The following is a 15,711-nucleotide window of genomic DNA, read 5'->3' on the forward strand; positions in this document are numbered from 1 at the left end:
CGACTTACACGCCCAGTCTTATACACAGCAGCTTCGCTGGGCAGCGGCAGTGGGCGGTGGGGTCCGCGCCAGGAGGAAGCTGTCCAGCGATGCTAAACCGGCTTCCTCCCAGCGTGGAGTGGAGCCTGCCGCCCACTGCTGCTGTCCAGAGAACCCATACCCGGCGTATAAGCCGACCCCCGACTTTCTAGAGGATTTCCCGGGGTTAAAAAGTCATCTTATACGCCGGAATGCAGGAAGTTGCAATGCAGGAAGAAGAATCGCTGGCAGTCCTCAGCTTGCCGGCCCACGAGTTTACTTTCGAAATCACCTGAAGAAGGGAGGACACCCTTTCTGTGTAAGTTACAAACTGCAGGTATTGGCTTGCCCCCTGCTGGCCCAAGAGGCAAAAGCCAGACCCCTGACTCGCCCAGGGATGCTACAGGTGGGCATCAGACGCCTCCAAGGCTGTTCTCTCTCAACACGCCATCTGGGAACGAGCACTTTGAACATGCTTTGTGTTATGTACTGAGTTGAATACGATCCAAAATGCAACAGTCTGATTGGTCCTAGAACGATAGGATTCAGAATGCAGCAGTCTGACTGGTCCTAGAACAATAGGATTCAGAATGCAGCAGTCTGATTGGTCCTAGAACAATGCAGCAGTATGATTGGTCTTCAGGAGCCACCCAATCCAGCTGCAGATGGAAGTGAATCCACAACCTGATTGGCCTACAGGATAATTCCGGAATTAGCCAATCACGTGCGGCCCATTGTTTAAATAATGTATATAAAGCAGATACTTTGGGGGAACTTTCATTCCTCCTCACCACTATGAACTGAATAAAGAGTGTGAAATCCACTCTCAACTCTGAGCATATTTCACTTTGAATCAGAAAAGCTTCAGCGGCGCCTGTATCAAAGTGGATCATTGGTAAGGCTCTCCATTTTTACCACCCCCCTCCTGCCCCAGTTTGCCCACATTAGTAGCAGCTATGCTAATTTCCACACCTTGACGTATTTTGCTGGCAGAATGAGCTGCTCTTCAAAGGCACCCACAGGTGTGGGCAGGGTAGGGTTGCCCTATTTCAAAAAGTGGAAACCCGGACACAAACGTTGTTGAGAGTTTTTGCTTTTTTTGAGATTTGCAAAATCTCAAAATAGAGGACATTACAGCGATTTCCATCCGGACATTGTTTCTGGCTATGTCCAGGAAATTCTAGACACTGAGGTCCCGCTCCGAGGGCCTTCTGGTGGTTCCCTCCCTGTGAGAAGTGAGGTTACAGGGAACCAGGCAGAGGGCCTTCTCGGTGGTGGCGCCCGCCCTGTGGAACGCCCTCCCACCAGATACCAAAGAGAAAAATATCTACCAAACTTTTAGAAGACATCTGAAGGCAGCCCTGTTTTGGGAAGCTTTTAATGTTTAATAGGTTACTGTATTTTAGTGTTTTGTTGGAAGCTGCCCAGAGTGGCTGGGGAAACCCAGCCAGATGGGCGGGGTATAAATAATAAATTATTATTTATTATTATTATATATGGCAACCCTAGGTTTTCCCTAGTCAATGGATGGCCTTTATCACCAGCCTGACAAAACTGGGAGGGAGGGCACCTCATTTTCTGTGCCTTGAAGTGTCCTGCCCATCTTGGGTGCTGGCTCCGCCCACTCCTGGCAGCAGCCCCGCCCACCGCAAGCATGCGGCCCCTGAGAGATCAACCCAGAGGCAATGTGGCCCTTGACTGAAAACATTGGTTCTCTCCCCTTGCATTGAGAGGGAGGCTTTCAATTCAACCCCTCTTGGTTAGCTTGGGATTTGGTACGTGTTATTTCTACTCCTCCTCCAGATTTGCAACATATTAGATTAGTTTCCTGGCTTGCTTTCCCAGGGTGGTGGCAACCAAGGATGCTCCAATCTTTTTAAGCCTTGCCGCTTTCCCGCTGAAAGAGAAAGATGGAAAATAACCTAGTTTCTCCCCCATACCCCCACAGCCAAACACACTTCTTTTCCCCCTCTCACCACCAGATGGCACTGCCTCCTCAATAGGAACAACACAGAACAAGGTCTCAGCGGGGGAAACATACGCAGAAAGTCTTTGGAATAGCCTTGACCGTAGATGCCGTCCTTTGCCCAGGAGACACCTTCCTCGCTTTCCGCCGTCCGGGTTTCCGCCATAACCCTCCTTTTAGGTCGCAAAAAGGTTTGCTCTCGTTTAGGATCCGGCTAGTTTCTGCCGCGAGGTCAGATCCAGAGAGGAATGAAACCGTAAAGTCGTATTACAACCCCCCACACCGCCCCCATCCTGGTTTTCCCCCTCCCACTTAGCACATTGGCCAAGCGCCCTTCCGCCATTTTGTCTCCTGGCCAAACGCCATCCTGCCATCTTTGGTGTAACGGAGGGTCGGGGTTGGGGGACGCCGGAAGGTGCCAAAGGGAGGCCCGTTACGCTTTGGTGCAGGTGACGGCTGAGGAGGGGTTGGTGGCGTGGCCCCCCGAGGACGGGGAGCGGCCCTCCTCCATCCACTTGTCCAGGCTGCGCCTCCGGGCGTTCATGAAGAAATTGCTGACGGTGGACAGCTCCAGGCCCAGCTGCTGGGCGATGGTGATCTGAAGGTCTTTGGAAGGGCGCTGGTTCTCGTGAAAGATGGCGTGGAGCGTGCGGCGCTGGATGTCCGTGAAGACCAGGCGGTGGCGCTTAGGGACGTGGTTTCGGTCGGCTTTGCCTTGATCTTGCTCTTTCCTTTTGCAGGCTGGTGGGGGGCAGCAAAACGGAGAAGAAAAGAGAAAATGAGAAGGCGTTCGTGACGCACCGTAGGGCCAGATCATTGGGTCCTCTCACTCAATGTGGCCCCTGAGACCTTTTTTGGCCTCCCCCACCCCTGCAGCCCTTCCCCCAAACCAGGTAAGTGAGGTGATGGGATTTGGGAAGATGGTGCGATGGCTCTGGCAGGGTCCTAGAGTCCTCCCAACTCCTTCCCAAAGCCCGGTTAGTGCTTTCCCAGTTTTGGGAAGGAGGTGGAGGGGCTCGGGGAGCCTGCCAGAGCCTCGCGCAGGGCTGGATCAAGACCTTCAGAGGCCCTAAGCACTTAAAAGATTTGGGTGGCACCTTTTACCACATGTGGTGGAATTGTAAAGAAATAAAGGAATTCTGGGGAATATATAATGAGCTCCCGTTGCTGGGTCCCTGCTCCTGCCAACCTAGCAGTTCAAAAGCACATCAAGTGCAAGTAGATAAATAGGTACCACTCCAGCGGGAAGGTAAACGGCGTTTCCGTGCGCTGCTCCGGTTCGCCAGAAGCGGCTTAGTCATGCTGGCTACATGTCCCGGAAGCTGTACGCCGGCTCCCTCGGCCAGTAAAGCGAGATGAGCGCTGCAACCCCAGAGTCGGCCACGACTGGACCTAATGGTCAGGGGTCCCTTTACCTTTACCACATGTGGTGGAATTGTAAAGGAATAAAGGAATTCTGGGAAATATACAATGAATGGGGGGGGAGTTTAAAATAAGCCTTTTTGTTAGGAATTGTAGGTGCAGAGATACGGAAGGAACAGAAAAGACTGTTTCTGTATGCCACAACAGCTGCAAGGGTTTTGCTTGCCCAGAGTTGGAAAGACGACAAGGTCCCTACCAGAGTGGACTGGCAGATCAAACTATTGGATTATGCCATTGGTATGCAAAGTTGGACCTCCCTGATCTGGCTGAATACTGTCTGCACTGATCGGCAGCATTGTAGACAGGGAGTCTCCCCAAACCCCCTTCCTGGACATGCCTTTTCAGGGATTAAACTCTTCTGCATGCAAAGCAGGCTCTCTGTTCCTGAGCTAGAGCCGTCCCCTTAAAAATAAACCAAGTCTCTAGTCCTCATGGTTCTGAGGAAAATGCTGAGGAATAGTGATATCGGAAGCTGTCTTATACTGAGTCAGACCTTTGAGCCATTTAGCTTTAGGAAAATGGCAGAGAGAGAGAGATGGCTGCCTGCCCTGTGCTTTTGTCATTACCTGCACAGGTGAGGCCACACCCACCTCTGGTCATATGCGGAGGAAGTCCGTCCCCAGGAAGTTTACCTGCTTGCTGGACAGACATCCCTCCCCATGTTCTAACATGTACACTCTAGGAATGTTGTCATTGACTGCTCCTGTGTTTACATCCCACATTGCTTACATGGCCTGCCTGTGGCTCTCGGGGGTTTCAAACAGATGTGTGCCCAAACCGTGCCTACAGATGCCCTTTCAGGCTGTTCCCTTAAAAACTGAGCTAGACGGATTTGGTTCTGTGTACGGCACCTTATGACTGCGTCCCTCTTTAAACCAGCTTTTCCAAAGGGGCCAACGCTTTTAAAGTTTTGCTATTAACGGGGATGATGACCTCAAAAGAACGTGGCTCCCTTGTTTTTAATGCCTCTGTTTAATTGCATGGATTGGAGGAGGAGGGGAGAAAGGAGGGAATTTAATGCCAAATCAATAGTTCTGGTGACTGAAGTCTTCCGTCTCCATCCCTCGCTCAAATAAAACCCTCAGCTCCTTTCCGTATAGCTTCCCCCCTCCAAGAAAACCATGCTCTGTTTCTGTCCTGAGTGTGCCTCCTGGTAATGTGGGACTTCCTGGGTTTCTTCTGTGCCGGAAGCTTCCGGAACGGTCAAGCGTGGTGGGGAAACTTCCTCTCCTCTCCCCAAAGAAATCACCCAAAGGGTGCACGCATTTATGCAATTGGGGTGGTTTATTCTGAGCTGGACCATAAAGAAGGCTGATCGCCGAAGAATGGATGCTTTTGAATTCTGGTGCTGGAGGAGACTCTTGAGAGTCCCATGGACTGCAAGAAGATCAAACCTCTCCATTCTGAAGGAAATCAGCCCTGAGTGCTAACTGGAAGGACAGATCGTGAAGCTGAGGCTCCAAGACTTTGGCCACCTCAGGAGAAGAGAAGACTCCCTGGAAAAGACCCTGATGTTGGGAAAGATGGAGGGCACAAGGAGAAGGGGATGACAGAGGACGAGATGGTGGGACAGTGTTCTCAAAGAGACCAGCATGATAAAAAAAAAATTCCTTCCAGTAGCACCTTAAAGACAGACTAAGTTAGTTCTTGGTATGAGCTTTCGTGTGCATGCACACTTCTAACTTAGTTGGTCTTTAAGGTGCTACTGGAAGGAATTTTTTTTTTATTTTGACTATGGCAGACCAACACGGCTACCTATCTACTACTGAGACCAGCATGAGTTTGACCAAACTGTGGGAGGCAGTGGAAGACAGGAGTGCCTGGCGTGCTCTGGTCCAGGGAGTGACAAAGAGGCGGACACGACTAAACAACAACATTCTGAGTGCAAAGTGAGGTGATCTTCGCAGACGGCGAATCTCTGCCAATATGGCAGGTGACATTTTGTTTTTGTTTTTTGCTGCCTGAGGTGTGTGTTTTTTTAATGCTTTTTATTGGTGTTTCGTTTAATACAAACAAACAAAATACAGTAAAATTCAACCGTCATTTACCCACATTCTTTCCCCACACTCTGCTGAGCACTGACTTCCCTCCCTCCCTTCAACAGGTTTTCTTAGGTCAGTTACTTTTCCACAGTTTCTTATTGTATCCAATCCTATCTACATCGTAAGATTTATTTCAGTCCTGCCAGAGTCTTCAGATTTCTACAGTTCTTATTTATGTACTCCATAAATTTACTCCAATCTTTTTGGAATTTTGCTTCCTCCTGATTTCGGATCCTACAGGTCAGTTTTGCTAGTTCCGCATAATCAACCACCTTCGTCTGCCACTCTTCTATTGTTGGTAATTCTGGTACTTTCCATTTTTCGGCTAATAAATAACCTTTGATCTGCTTTTTTATTTCCTTTCCTATCAAGCCTAGCAAGAAAGCTTCTGGCTTTTTTTGGGAAAGTGTATTTAAATGTCTTTTTCAATTCGTTATAAATCTGTTCCCAAAACTGTTTCACTTTCTCACATGTCCACCTGGCAGGCGACGTTTTAGTGGGGTACCCTTAACAGGTAAAGGTAAAGGGACCCCTGACTGTTAGGTCCAGTCGTGGCCGACTCTGGGGTTCCGGCGCTCATCTCGCTTTACTGGCCGAAGGAGTCGGCGTACAGCTTCCAGGTCATGTGGCCAGCATGACTAAGCCGCTTCTGGCGAACCAGAGCAGCGCACGGAAACGCCGTTTACCTTCCCGCCGGAGCGGTACCTACTTATCTACTTGCACTTTGACGTGCTTTTGAACTGCTAGGTTGGCAGGAGCAGGGACTGAGCAACGGGAGCTCACCCCGTTGCCGGGATTCGAACCGCCGACCTTCTGACAACAATGCAATTGCTGAAGAACATAAAGAGAGCTCTCCATCCAGTCCAAAATCTTGTTCTCACAGTGACCATAAATGTCCCAAAGAACCTAGAAATCTAGAGGTGAAATCCCCAAAAAGGATGTTCCATTTTTTCTGTATGCCACAACAGCTGCAAGAATATTACTAGCGAAGAATTGGAAGAAACAAGATTTACCAACTATCGAAGAATGGCAGATTAAGATGACGGACTAGATGGAACCGGGAGACTACGAGACCAGAGAGAAGAGACGGTGGAAGAAGATTGGAAGAATATCTGATAAAATATGTTAATATTTAAATCTTTGAATAGCTTTGGAAGTGGATATAGGCTGTAGGGTTAGTGTATTTTAAAATAGCATTATTTGCAAGTGATAAAATATGAAGATTTTTATGGTAAAAGTAAGCGTGATTTAAAAAATGGTTAAAAATTATGATATATGTAAACTGCTAAAGATGAAGTAAAATGAAAATCAGATAGGGGGGACTTGGGGAAGCTCACCTAACAATGTTTAGAAAAATAAGGATAAGACAAGAATTTGTTTGTATTGTTTGTTTTTTCTGTTTGTGTTGTTGTGTTATAAAATGAATAAAAAATCTTTGGGGGGGGGGAAAGAACCTAGAAATCGGGGTAGACTCCCTCTGGACCTGGAGGTTCCATAAGAATGTCAGAAAAGCCTGGATGCTGGAGCAGACCCAAGGGGGTGGGTGCTGTTTAGTTCAGCCTCCTGTTGTCACGCTGGACACCCAGTTGCCCCAAAGGGAAACCAGCAACAGGATCCGCGCGCAAGAGCTCTCTCTTCTCCTACGGTTCTGGTATTCAGAACCATTTCTGCCTCCGACTGTGGAGACAGGGGAGAGCCATCTTGGCTAAAAGCTCTTCCTCCCTCCATGAACTGGTCCCACCCTCTTTTAAAGCCATCACTGAAGCCTCCTTTGAAGGCACTGGTAGGAGGCGCAAATTTTTCAATTTCAGTTTCTCAATTCAAGTGCAGATCTCCACGTTTCCATATGAGTTTGCGAAGGAGGAAACAAGTTAAGTCCTCGCGAAAATTCATTCCATCAGTGCGAATTTCTCTTGCTAGACACATATTTGTATGCAATTTTGCCTGATGTTTGTTTTCATCCCCAAAAGGTTTGTGATTTGAGTTTCTACTGAAATGAGGCTGCATTTTAATGTTGTGTTTTAATCTTGTTTTTAAGTTGTATTTTAATCCATTGTTTTTAATACCTGGTGTTAGCCACCCTGAGCCCGGTCTTGGCTGGGGAGGGTGGGGTATAAATGAAATGTATTATTATATTATTATTATTATTATTGACATACCTGCGCAAGCAATTTTGTCTAACACAATGCATTTGTGGATGTCATTTTCCCTAATATCTTTTTTTGGGGGCACACGTACCCTAGCATGGGCATTCCTGAACCTATCACTCAGCTGGAGGAGGGCACGATATCATTCAGAGATAATTTTGGAGGATGGCTGTGTTTGGATTTTTGGTATCGTTGTGTGATGGCCTGGGACTCGGGGTCGGACTCAGAGCCAGAGGAATCTCAGTCTGCACCGGACCCTTTGCCTCAGGCGGCAGCTGAACCTAGTCTGGGGCCTGATCCTGAAGAGCCCCAGTCTGCACAGGTTCCCCTGCAACAAGCACCAGCTGGGCCGAGTCAGGGGCCTGATCCTGCCCTGGCTCCACATGCGGGGATGACCTCGTTGCCTCCAGCTGGGCCATCGCTTACAGCTGCTCCACTACCAGTTGGGTCAGGAGAGGCTGAGGCGGCCTCTGGGTCTAGTAACCCACCGACGTCTCCTGAGCTGCAGAAACTGAGGTCTGAGAGAAGGAGAGACCTGGGTACTCGCAGGAGGAGTGCTCGCCTTCAGGCAAGACAGGGAGGGGAGTCGCCGGGGGATCAGGACCGGCCGTTACCCCGACAGAGATAAAAGGCTGTCAGACCCTGCCCCAGGTTGCGGGAACAACATTGCTGTTTGCCAGAACCTGCCTGTGATCCTGTGCCTGACCTTGCCTGGTTTCCTGCCTGGTTTCCTGCCTTGGCCCTGTCGCACTGACTCCTCGCAGTACCCTTGGATTCGGGACCGGACCTGGGCCGCGTTACCCGGGTTAACCCCGGGGCCAGCACATGTTTCATCAAGCAAGAATGAGGCATAGCTGCTTTTCGCTGTGACCTGAATTGAATTTCTCCACCATTCTTACCTTGAGTTAAGAAGGGGGCCAACCTGGGAAGCCTGGAGGATGAAAGGAGGAATTTGAGGACATTGAGGGGCAAAAAGCAGTGGCGCCCCCTAATGGTAGAGGCTGGTGGGTATATGGAGGAGAGGTTTAAACTCCATCCCTTGAGCTTGTGAAGGCTAAGCATCTCCTCTCATCCCCATTACCGCCGTTGGTGGTATAAAGTGTCTAACAGTGTCTGGGTCCCCAGACGTTGGACTACAAAACTCATCACGTTGGCCATGGATGATGGGAGTTGTAGTCCAATGACATCGGGGGTGGGGTCCCAATGCTGAAGAACAGTATGACATTCTTCTTGTAAGAAAACACTGTCCCTTGTTGCGCTTGATTCCATGGAATGAGACCCTCCTTTAACCTGTAGCTTTATGCAAATATGGTTGTCAATTATTTACCGGCCCCTTGGAGAGTTAGTGGGTCTGTTAACATCCATAAAGCCCATACACTAACAACTTCCAGATTGTGGCAGGCTATGCTCTCCAGCTTTCCCAGTAGTGATTTATGGAAGTGAGAGCTGGAACATAAAGAAGGCTGATCGCCGAAGAATGGATGCTTTTGAATTATGGTGTTGGAGGAGACTCTTGAGAGTCCCATGGACTGCAAGAAGATCCAACCTCTCCATTCTGAAAGAAATCAGCCCTGAGTGCTCACTGGAAGGACAGATCCTGAAGCTGAGGCTCCAAGACTTTGGCCACCTCATGAGAAGAGAAGACTCCCTGGAAAAACCCTGATGTTGGGAAAGATGGAGGGCGCAAGGAGAAGGGGACGACAGAGGAGGAGATGGTGGGACAGTGTTCTCGAAGCTACCAGCATGAGTTTGACCAAACTGCGGGAGGCAGTGGAAGACAGGAGTGCCTGGCATGCTCTGGTCCACGAAGAGGCGGACACTAAACGACTCAACAACAACATGCTCTCCAGCAATGCAACTATGTAAAAAAATATATAAATTGCTGGGGGGGGGGGGCAAGCCGCCTCCTTGCCCCTTGCCAACCAAGCACTGCCAACTTATCTCTCTGTCGTGAAAAGTTTCGCCCTGCCAAATTCTGTGAAAAGCCCAAGAGCGTCCAGATCCTCATTCTCCTGATCAGTTGGCAATCTCTTGCCTGCCTTCCCCCCGTGGCTTCTTCTGACAGCTGCCAGAAATGGACATAAAATGGAGGTGATGCACACATGAAAAGGAAAAGGGGATAGGGAAGGGAATGAGACGGCAGAGCTAGCAGCCACCCAGGTCCATCATAATATTAAAACAAGATGTAATTTTGCAAAGCTAAGACATTATTAAGCAACCTGGCAAAGGGTCTCCATTAACATTTAATGGGCTGAGATTTTACGGCCCTGTATTAAAACCTTGCAGGTTTTCTTATTTCTAAATGAGTCTTTTATTTTAATTAACAATCTGCAGGGGAACTTTTCAGGATGGCTTGAGGGCGATGGCTTCGGCAGGAGGGCTTTCGGGTGGGTAGGAAATGTGTGTGTCTGATAGCACAGATTTCTGTCCCAACTTTATCCCAGTGTCAATGTTTACATCTAAAAGGGCCGCTCAAGTAAAGCAAAACCATTTCACTTCGTGACTCGCCCAAAGGCCAGAAGTTAGATTTTTGTACAGCGTCTAGCACACCGTTAATCTGTTTTTCAATATCCAATTGTATCCTGTATGTCTTTACTAAGGGAAAGTGCCTGGCATTGCTTGGGAATCCCAAGAAACGAGCCACACCAGGGCAGTTTTGCAGTCGGTGGTAAGAATCAGGGCAGCTTGGAAAGCTTCTGTCTGCCATCTTGATTCAAAATGGTGTCCAGTTGTATCCAAACATGGATGAAAACCTGCTCCTTGGTGTCAGGAGCAGCCTGAAATCCCAGAGAGCCCATCTACGATGCTGTCCAGGGTTGTAAAGACTGCGGAGAGAATAACTGGGTGCACTCTTCCCACCTTAGATCAAATCTACTCTTCCAGGTGCCATAAGAATGCGGCAGAGATAGCGCAGGATAGTGCGCACCCCGGAAATGATCTCTTTCAGCTTCTGCCTTCTGGAAAGAAGGTACAGGGTCATAAAGACCAGGACTAGCCGCCTGAGAAACAGTTTCTACACAAATGCAATTCTGGTTCCAAACGCAGCATAAGGGGTCTCTATAGTATAGTGTATTTTAACATGGGGTTTCAGAGTTTTTAGGGGTTTTTGAATGTCTTATGTAGTTTTTCAATTTCATTGTTCTGCATGGGACAATGACAATAAAGATACTGTATATCGTATATATAAACAGTACTGAGCTAGATTGACCAGGGGTCTAACGCGGCATAAAGCAGCTAGCTTTCTATGTTCCTGTTTGAGGCAGCACTTGAGGACTAGAAACTTGCTTTGCTTTTCAAGGGAGGGCCGTTGCTCAGTCTAGCAGCCACTTTGTGCTGCCTGCCAGTGTTGACAATACTGAGTTAGATGGACCAAGGATCTGACCTGGTATATAGCACCTCCTTATCTTCCTTTGCTGTCGTCCTTAATTATGTCTATTTTTTTTATATACCATGTTACATTTCCCCCCTCATTTATTTTTTTTAAAAGCTGCTTTGGGTCTTTTATTTTTTAATTGTGCTCCAAATAATGAACCAAATAAAAAGAAAACTCACTAGCAATGGGAACAAAAAACACCATACAATTAACTTTTTAAAAAAATAATCTTAATTCATTTACAGCTTTGCTTGTCTGCCTGATGGCCTTTGTTGTGGTCTTGCACTGGTTTTTTTGGGGGGGGGATGTTTGTAGTGTTTGTAGTTTTTCCTGCTTTCTAAACATTTTATTACATGTTAAGTGTACAACGCAATTGGGATCCCCCTCGCTGCCTCGCCCACCTCCTTACAAAAGTGTCCCAAAAAACATTTTAAATGGGACCAATGCAAATCAAATTGCAGCTGTCCCAGGCCAGAGGTAGATGGACGGAATTAAGAAAAGCCCGATTATAAAACGTGGATAACAGATATCAAATTAAGTTCTGCTTAGAGCAGACCTGCCGAAATTTACGAAACTAAGTTCACGTGGACGAATTTCAGCAGATCTCCTCTGAAGAGCACTGGCTACGACCCAGTCACAAGTTTACACCTCCGTATTATATCCGAATCATATGCTGTCCCACAAGACCCTCTCCTACCCCTTACAGTCGGCAGGCAAATATTTCAAATCAGATCAATTATAAACAAAACAAAACAGCAGAGATGGGACAGTCCCAGATCAGAGGCACCAGAGAGAGAGGAGGGAAGAAATGAAATTAGATTTAATAATAATAATAATAATAATATGTTTTTTTGGCACGAAGCGGCGAGGCTTTTCATTTCATTTCATTTTTTGAAGAACCCTAATCTGTATGGCGTATCTGCCTTGCGGCCGTGAAACGTGACAAGCTCCCTTCACTCTCCCGTCTTCCTCCTTCCCTCTCCACATCTTCCCTGAGTGGGCTCAGCTCAGCTCCCCCCCCCCACCTCCGCCCCCTGCCTCTGCACTGCCTGCACGCTGATAGAAAATATTGATCAGATCCAAGCTACGCCAGCTGCAAAGACCAGCCAGTTTTGCATTAACCCTTGCTGGGAGGGATCGACGGAACGCCCGCGCCGAGGAAAAGGGAGACAGGGACCCCATCCCCTCGCCCTTTGGGAAACACGGAGTCGGGGAGGCTGCCTATTATTTTAGGGGAGAGCTAGCAAAGCCACTTGGGTTGCGGGTGGCGCTGTGGGTTAAACCACAGAGCCTAGGACTTGCCGATCAGAAGGTCGGCGGTTTGAATCCCTGCGACGGTGTGAGCTCCCGTTGCTCGGTCCCTGCTCCTGCCAACCTAGCAGTTCGAAAGCACGTCAAAAGTGCAAGGAGATAAATAGGTACCACTCCGGCGGGAAGGTAAATGGCATTTCCGTGCGCTGCTCTGGTTCGCCAGAAGCAGCTTAGTCCTGCTGGCCACATGACCCGGAAGCTGTACACCGGCTCCCTCGGCCAGTAAAGCGAGATGAGCGCAGCAACCCCAGAGTCCAGTGGCGTAGCGTGGGGGGTGCAGGGGGGCCCGGACGCACCGGGCACAACATCTGGGGTTAGGGTTAGGGGGCGCAAATCCACGGGTTAGGGGGCGCAAATTATTTGCCTTGCCCCGGATGCTGACAACCCACGCTACGCCACTGCCAGAGTCGGCCACGACTGGACCTAATGGTCAGGGGTCCCTTTACCTTTACCTAGCAAAGCCACTGAGGGAGGAAAAGGTTTATACAGAACATAATAGATCAAGCCCGTGGCCTGTCAAGCCCAGCGTCCTGTTCTCGCGGTGGCCAAGCAGGTACCCCAAAGGGGGACCCCACAAATAGGGCCTGAACACAACAGCTATTCTCTCTTCCTGTGGTTTCCAGCTACTGGCATTCAGAAGCAGCTATGGAGGCAGAGCAGAACCATCATAGCTAGTTATAATCCACATTAAGGTAAAGGGACCCCTGACCATTAGGTCCAGTCGTGGCCGACTCTGGGGTTGTGGCGCTCATCTCGCTTTACTGACCGAGGGAGCCGGCGTACAGCTTCTGGGTCATGTGGCCAGCATGACTGAGCCGCTTCTGGCAAACCAGAGCAGCGCACAGAAATGCCGTTTACCTTCCCGCCAGAGTGGTACCTATTTATCTACTTGCACTTTGACATGCTTTCGAACTGCTAGGTTGGCAGGAGCAGGGACCGAGCAATGGGAGCTCACCCCGTCGCGGGGATTCGAACCGCCGACCTTCTGATCGGCAAGTCCTAGGCTCTGTGGTTTAACCCACAGCGCCACCCGTGTCCCCAATAATCCACATTACTCATCCGTGAACATGCCCAGTCCTCTTTTAAGTGATTTCCACAGTTCAACGACACATTGCACGAACAATTTATTTCTTTCCTCTGTCCTGTTCAGCTTCATTGGCTGTCCCTCCGGTTCCCAGAGTTACGAGAGAGGGAGAAAAACGTCTCCCCTGAGTAGTAGTGAGTGAAATGTTTGCCTTTTTTGAACCATCTGCCGATGGATGGGCCAGACAGAAAAGATCCAGGGTCGCAGAAGCAAGCGCACAGGTTAGGCCGCAGCGGTTCTCAACCTGTGGGTCCCCAGGTGTTGTTGGACTACAACTCCCACCATCCCTGAGCTCTGGCCTTGCTAGCTAGGGGTGATGGGAGTTGTAGTCCAACAACATCAGAGGACCCACAGGTTGAGAACCGCTGGGTTAGGGGGAAGCAGGACCAGAGGAACCTCTCAATGGCAACTCCACGTAAGCTTGCACTGCCAGTGGATCTGGAGCAGGGCTTGCGCCCGATGTCGGTGTGGGAAACGGACCAGCAGGGATGTCTGGAATCTGACAGGCCAGGCATGCTGGAGACTCGGATCTCTGATTATTTGGCCTCTGCTTTTTTGGAGGTGATGCCTGTGTCTGGATGGAGAGACTCCTTTTGGCACCGCAACTAAAAGCTGCATCCTTCATGAACAAGGCGCCATCTGCACTTTAAACTCAAAGCAGCGTCATCCCACTTAAAACAGTCACGGCTCCCCCCCAAAGAATCCTGGGAACTGTAGTTTGCTGAGGGTGTGGAGAGCTGTTAGGAGACCTATTTCCCCTCTCACACAGCTACAGTTCCCAGAGTTCCCTGGGAAGAGGGGTTGATCTTTAAACAACTTTGGGAACTGTAGCTCTGTGAGGAGGACAGGGTGGTCTCACAACTCTTGGCACCCTTAAACTACAGCTCCCAGGTTTCTTTGAGGGAGGGAAGCCATGACTGCAAAAGTGGCGTGATTCTGCTCTAAACAGATCGTGAGGATGGGGCCTGAATCTTGCAGCAAGGCAGACTTGGACCCCATCTGCTCATGCGACAATTTGTGTGACGCCGCATGAAGATTGTCCGTTTCGGTTCTCCCACTTTCTCATTCCCCCCCAATATTAAATTCAGCTCTCCATATTTTGCAGCAATTTGCAGATTTCTTTATTTTTAATCCTCGTGAGAATTCACCAGCATTTGTCTGCAAATTCTTTCTAACGAACACATCTTTGCGTGAAGTTTTGACTAATGCACGCATTTTTCCATCTTCCCCCAATATAATGAATATATCCATGTTCTTTTCACTAATACCCTTATTTGTATGCCCACTTTGCCCTAATGAATGCACTTTTGTTTGGAGAGCAGTGCTGGAGAATTTGGCTAGGTGTGAATTTTGACAGGTGGCTATGTTCTGGTCTGTACATTGTTTGCAAAAGCTTTGCAGCTTTGATAGAATTGGCTTTAAATGAGAACAGAGTTGAATTTCTCTCCCCATGCCCATCATGCTGATTCTGTTAGAAATTTAAAAATAGCCAACAATCCCCTTTGTGGCTGCCAAGTGATCAGCCACCTGCCCATCGAGCTCAGATTATTCTTCCTATTTTTTATTTTTATTTTTATGCTTTCCCCATTGAATGCGTTTTGTATCACTTACTTAAACTTTCTCCAAGCAGATGGAACAGAGTGTCCAGTCCTCTAAATGTCAGAACCATGCACTTTTTTCTGGGAGGGGGGGAGGTGTTATAAAATATTCTTGAGAGAGATTTACAACAGAGATGGAAAACTCTGTGCCCCCTCCTCTGTTGCTGGACTACAAGCAGCGAAGCAAGAGTCTGTTAATTTCAGTTTCTATTCATTTGTCCTTTGTCCCTTTTAAAGTTCAGCTCTCCATTTCTGGAGAACTTTTTGCAGATTTCTTTAAAAAGGTCCTTACAAAAATTCACCAGTGTTTTCATTTCTCCTAACGAGCCCGTTTTTGTATGCCATTTTTGCCAAATACAGATGCTTTTGCAAGCATGGCTGTCAACTTTTCCCTTTTCTTGCGAGGAATCCTATTTTGAATAAGGGAATTTCCCTTTAAAAAAGGGAAATACTGACAGCTATGTTTTGCAAGTGATTCTCCCAGCTGATGCATTTTCCTGCATGCTCTTTTCACAAATATATATGCATTTTGAAACACGCTTCCCCACCCAACGTATGCGTTCTCCTACACATTATTTGGTTGCAGAACCACATTGCAAAATTCAGAGAGGTGTGACCATCAACGGATCGCTATGTTTCAATACACACGTCAGTGTGATTTAGGGAGATTTGCTTTAAAATCTGAACCAAATTTCTCCCGCATCCATTAACTCCGAGTCTCATTTGCCCTGGGTGGAAATTAGAGTCCAA

The 15,711-nt window shown here is 48.3% G+C and overlaps 1 protein-coding gene across 1 annotated transcript in view; it reads right to left on the minus strand.

Moving 5' to 3' along the window:
* Window positions 1-2,241: 2,241 nt before the first annotated feature.
* The window catches only part of LOC308575156 (hepatocyte nuclear factor 6-like), a 30,283-nt gene continuing 16,813 nt past the window's right edge, over window positions 2,242-15,711 (minus strand). Inside the window, exon 3 of the mRNA XM_081173711.1 lies at window positions 2,242-2,725. Coding sequence (XP_081029837.1) covers window positions 2,418-2,725 — 308 coding nt within the window. The 3' untranslated portion in view covers window positions 2,242-2,417. The remainder of the gene's footprint in view (window positions 2,726-15,711) is intronic.

The sequence above is a fragment of the Podarcis bocagei genome, assembly GCF_964188305.1.
Source record: "Podarcis bocagei genome assembly, chromosome: 16".
In the NCBI taxonomy this organism is placed as follows: domain Eukaryota; kingdom Metazoa; phylum Chordata; class Lepidosauria; order Squamata; family Lacertidae; genus Podarcis; species Podarcis bocagei.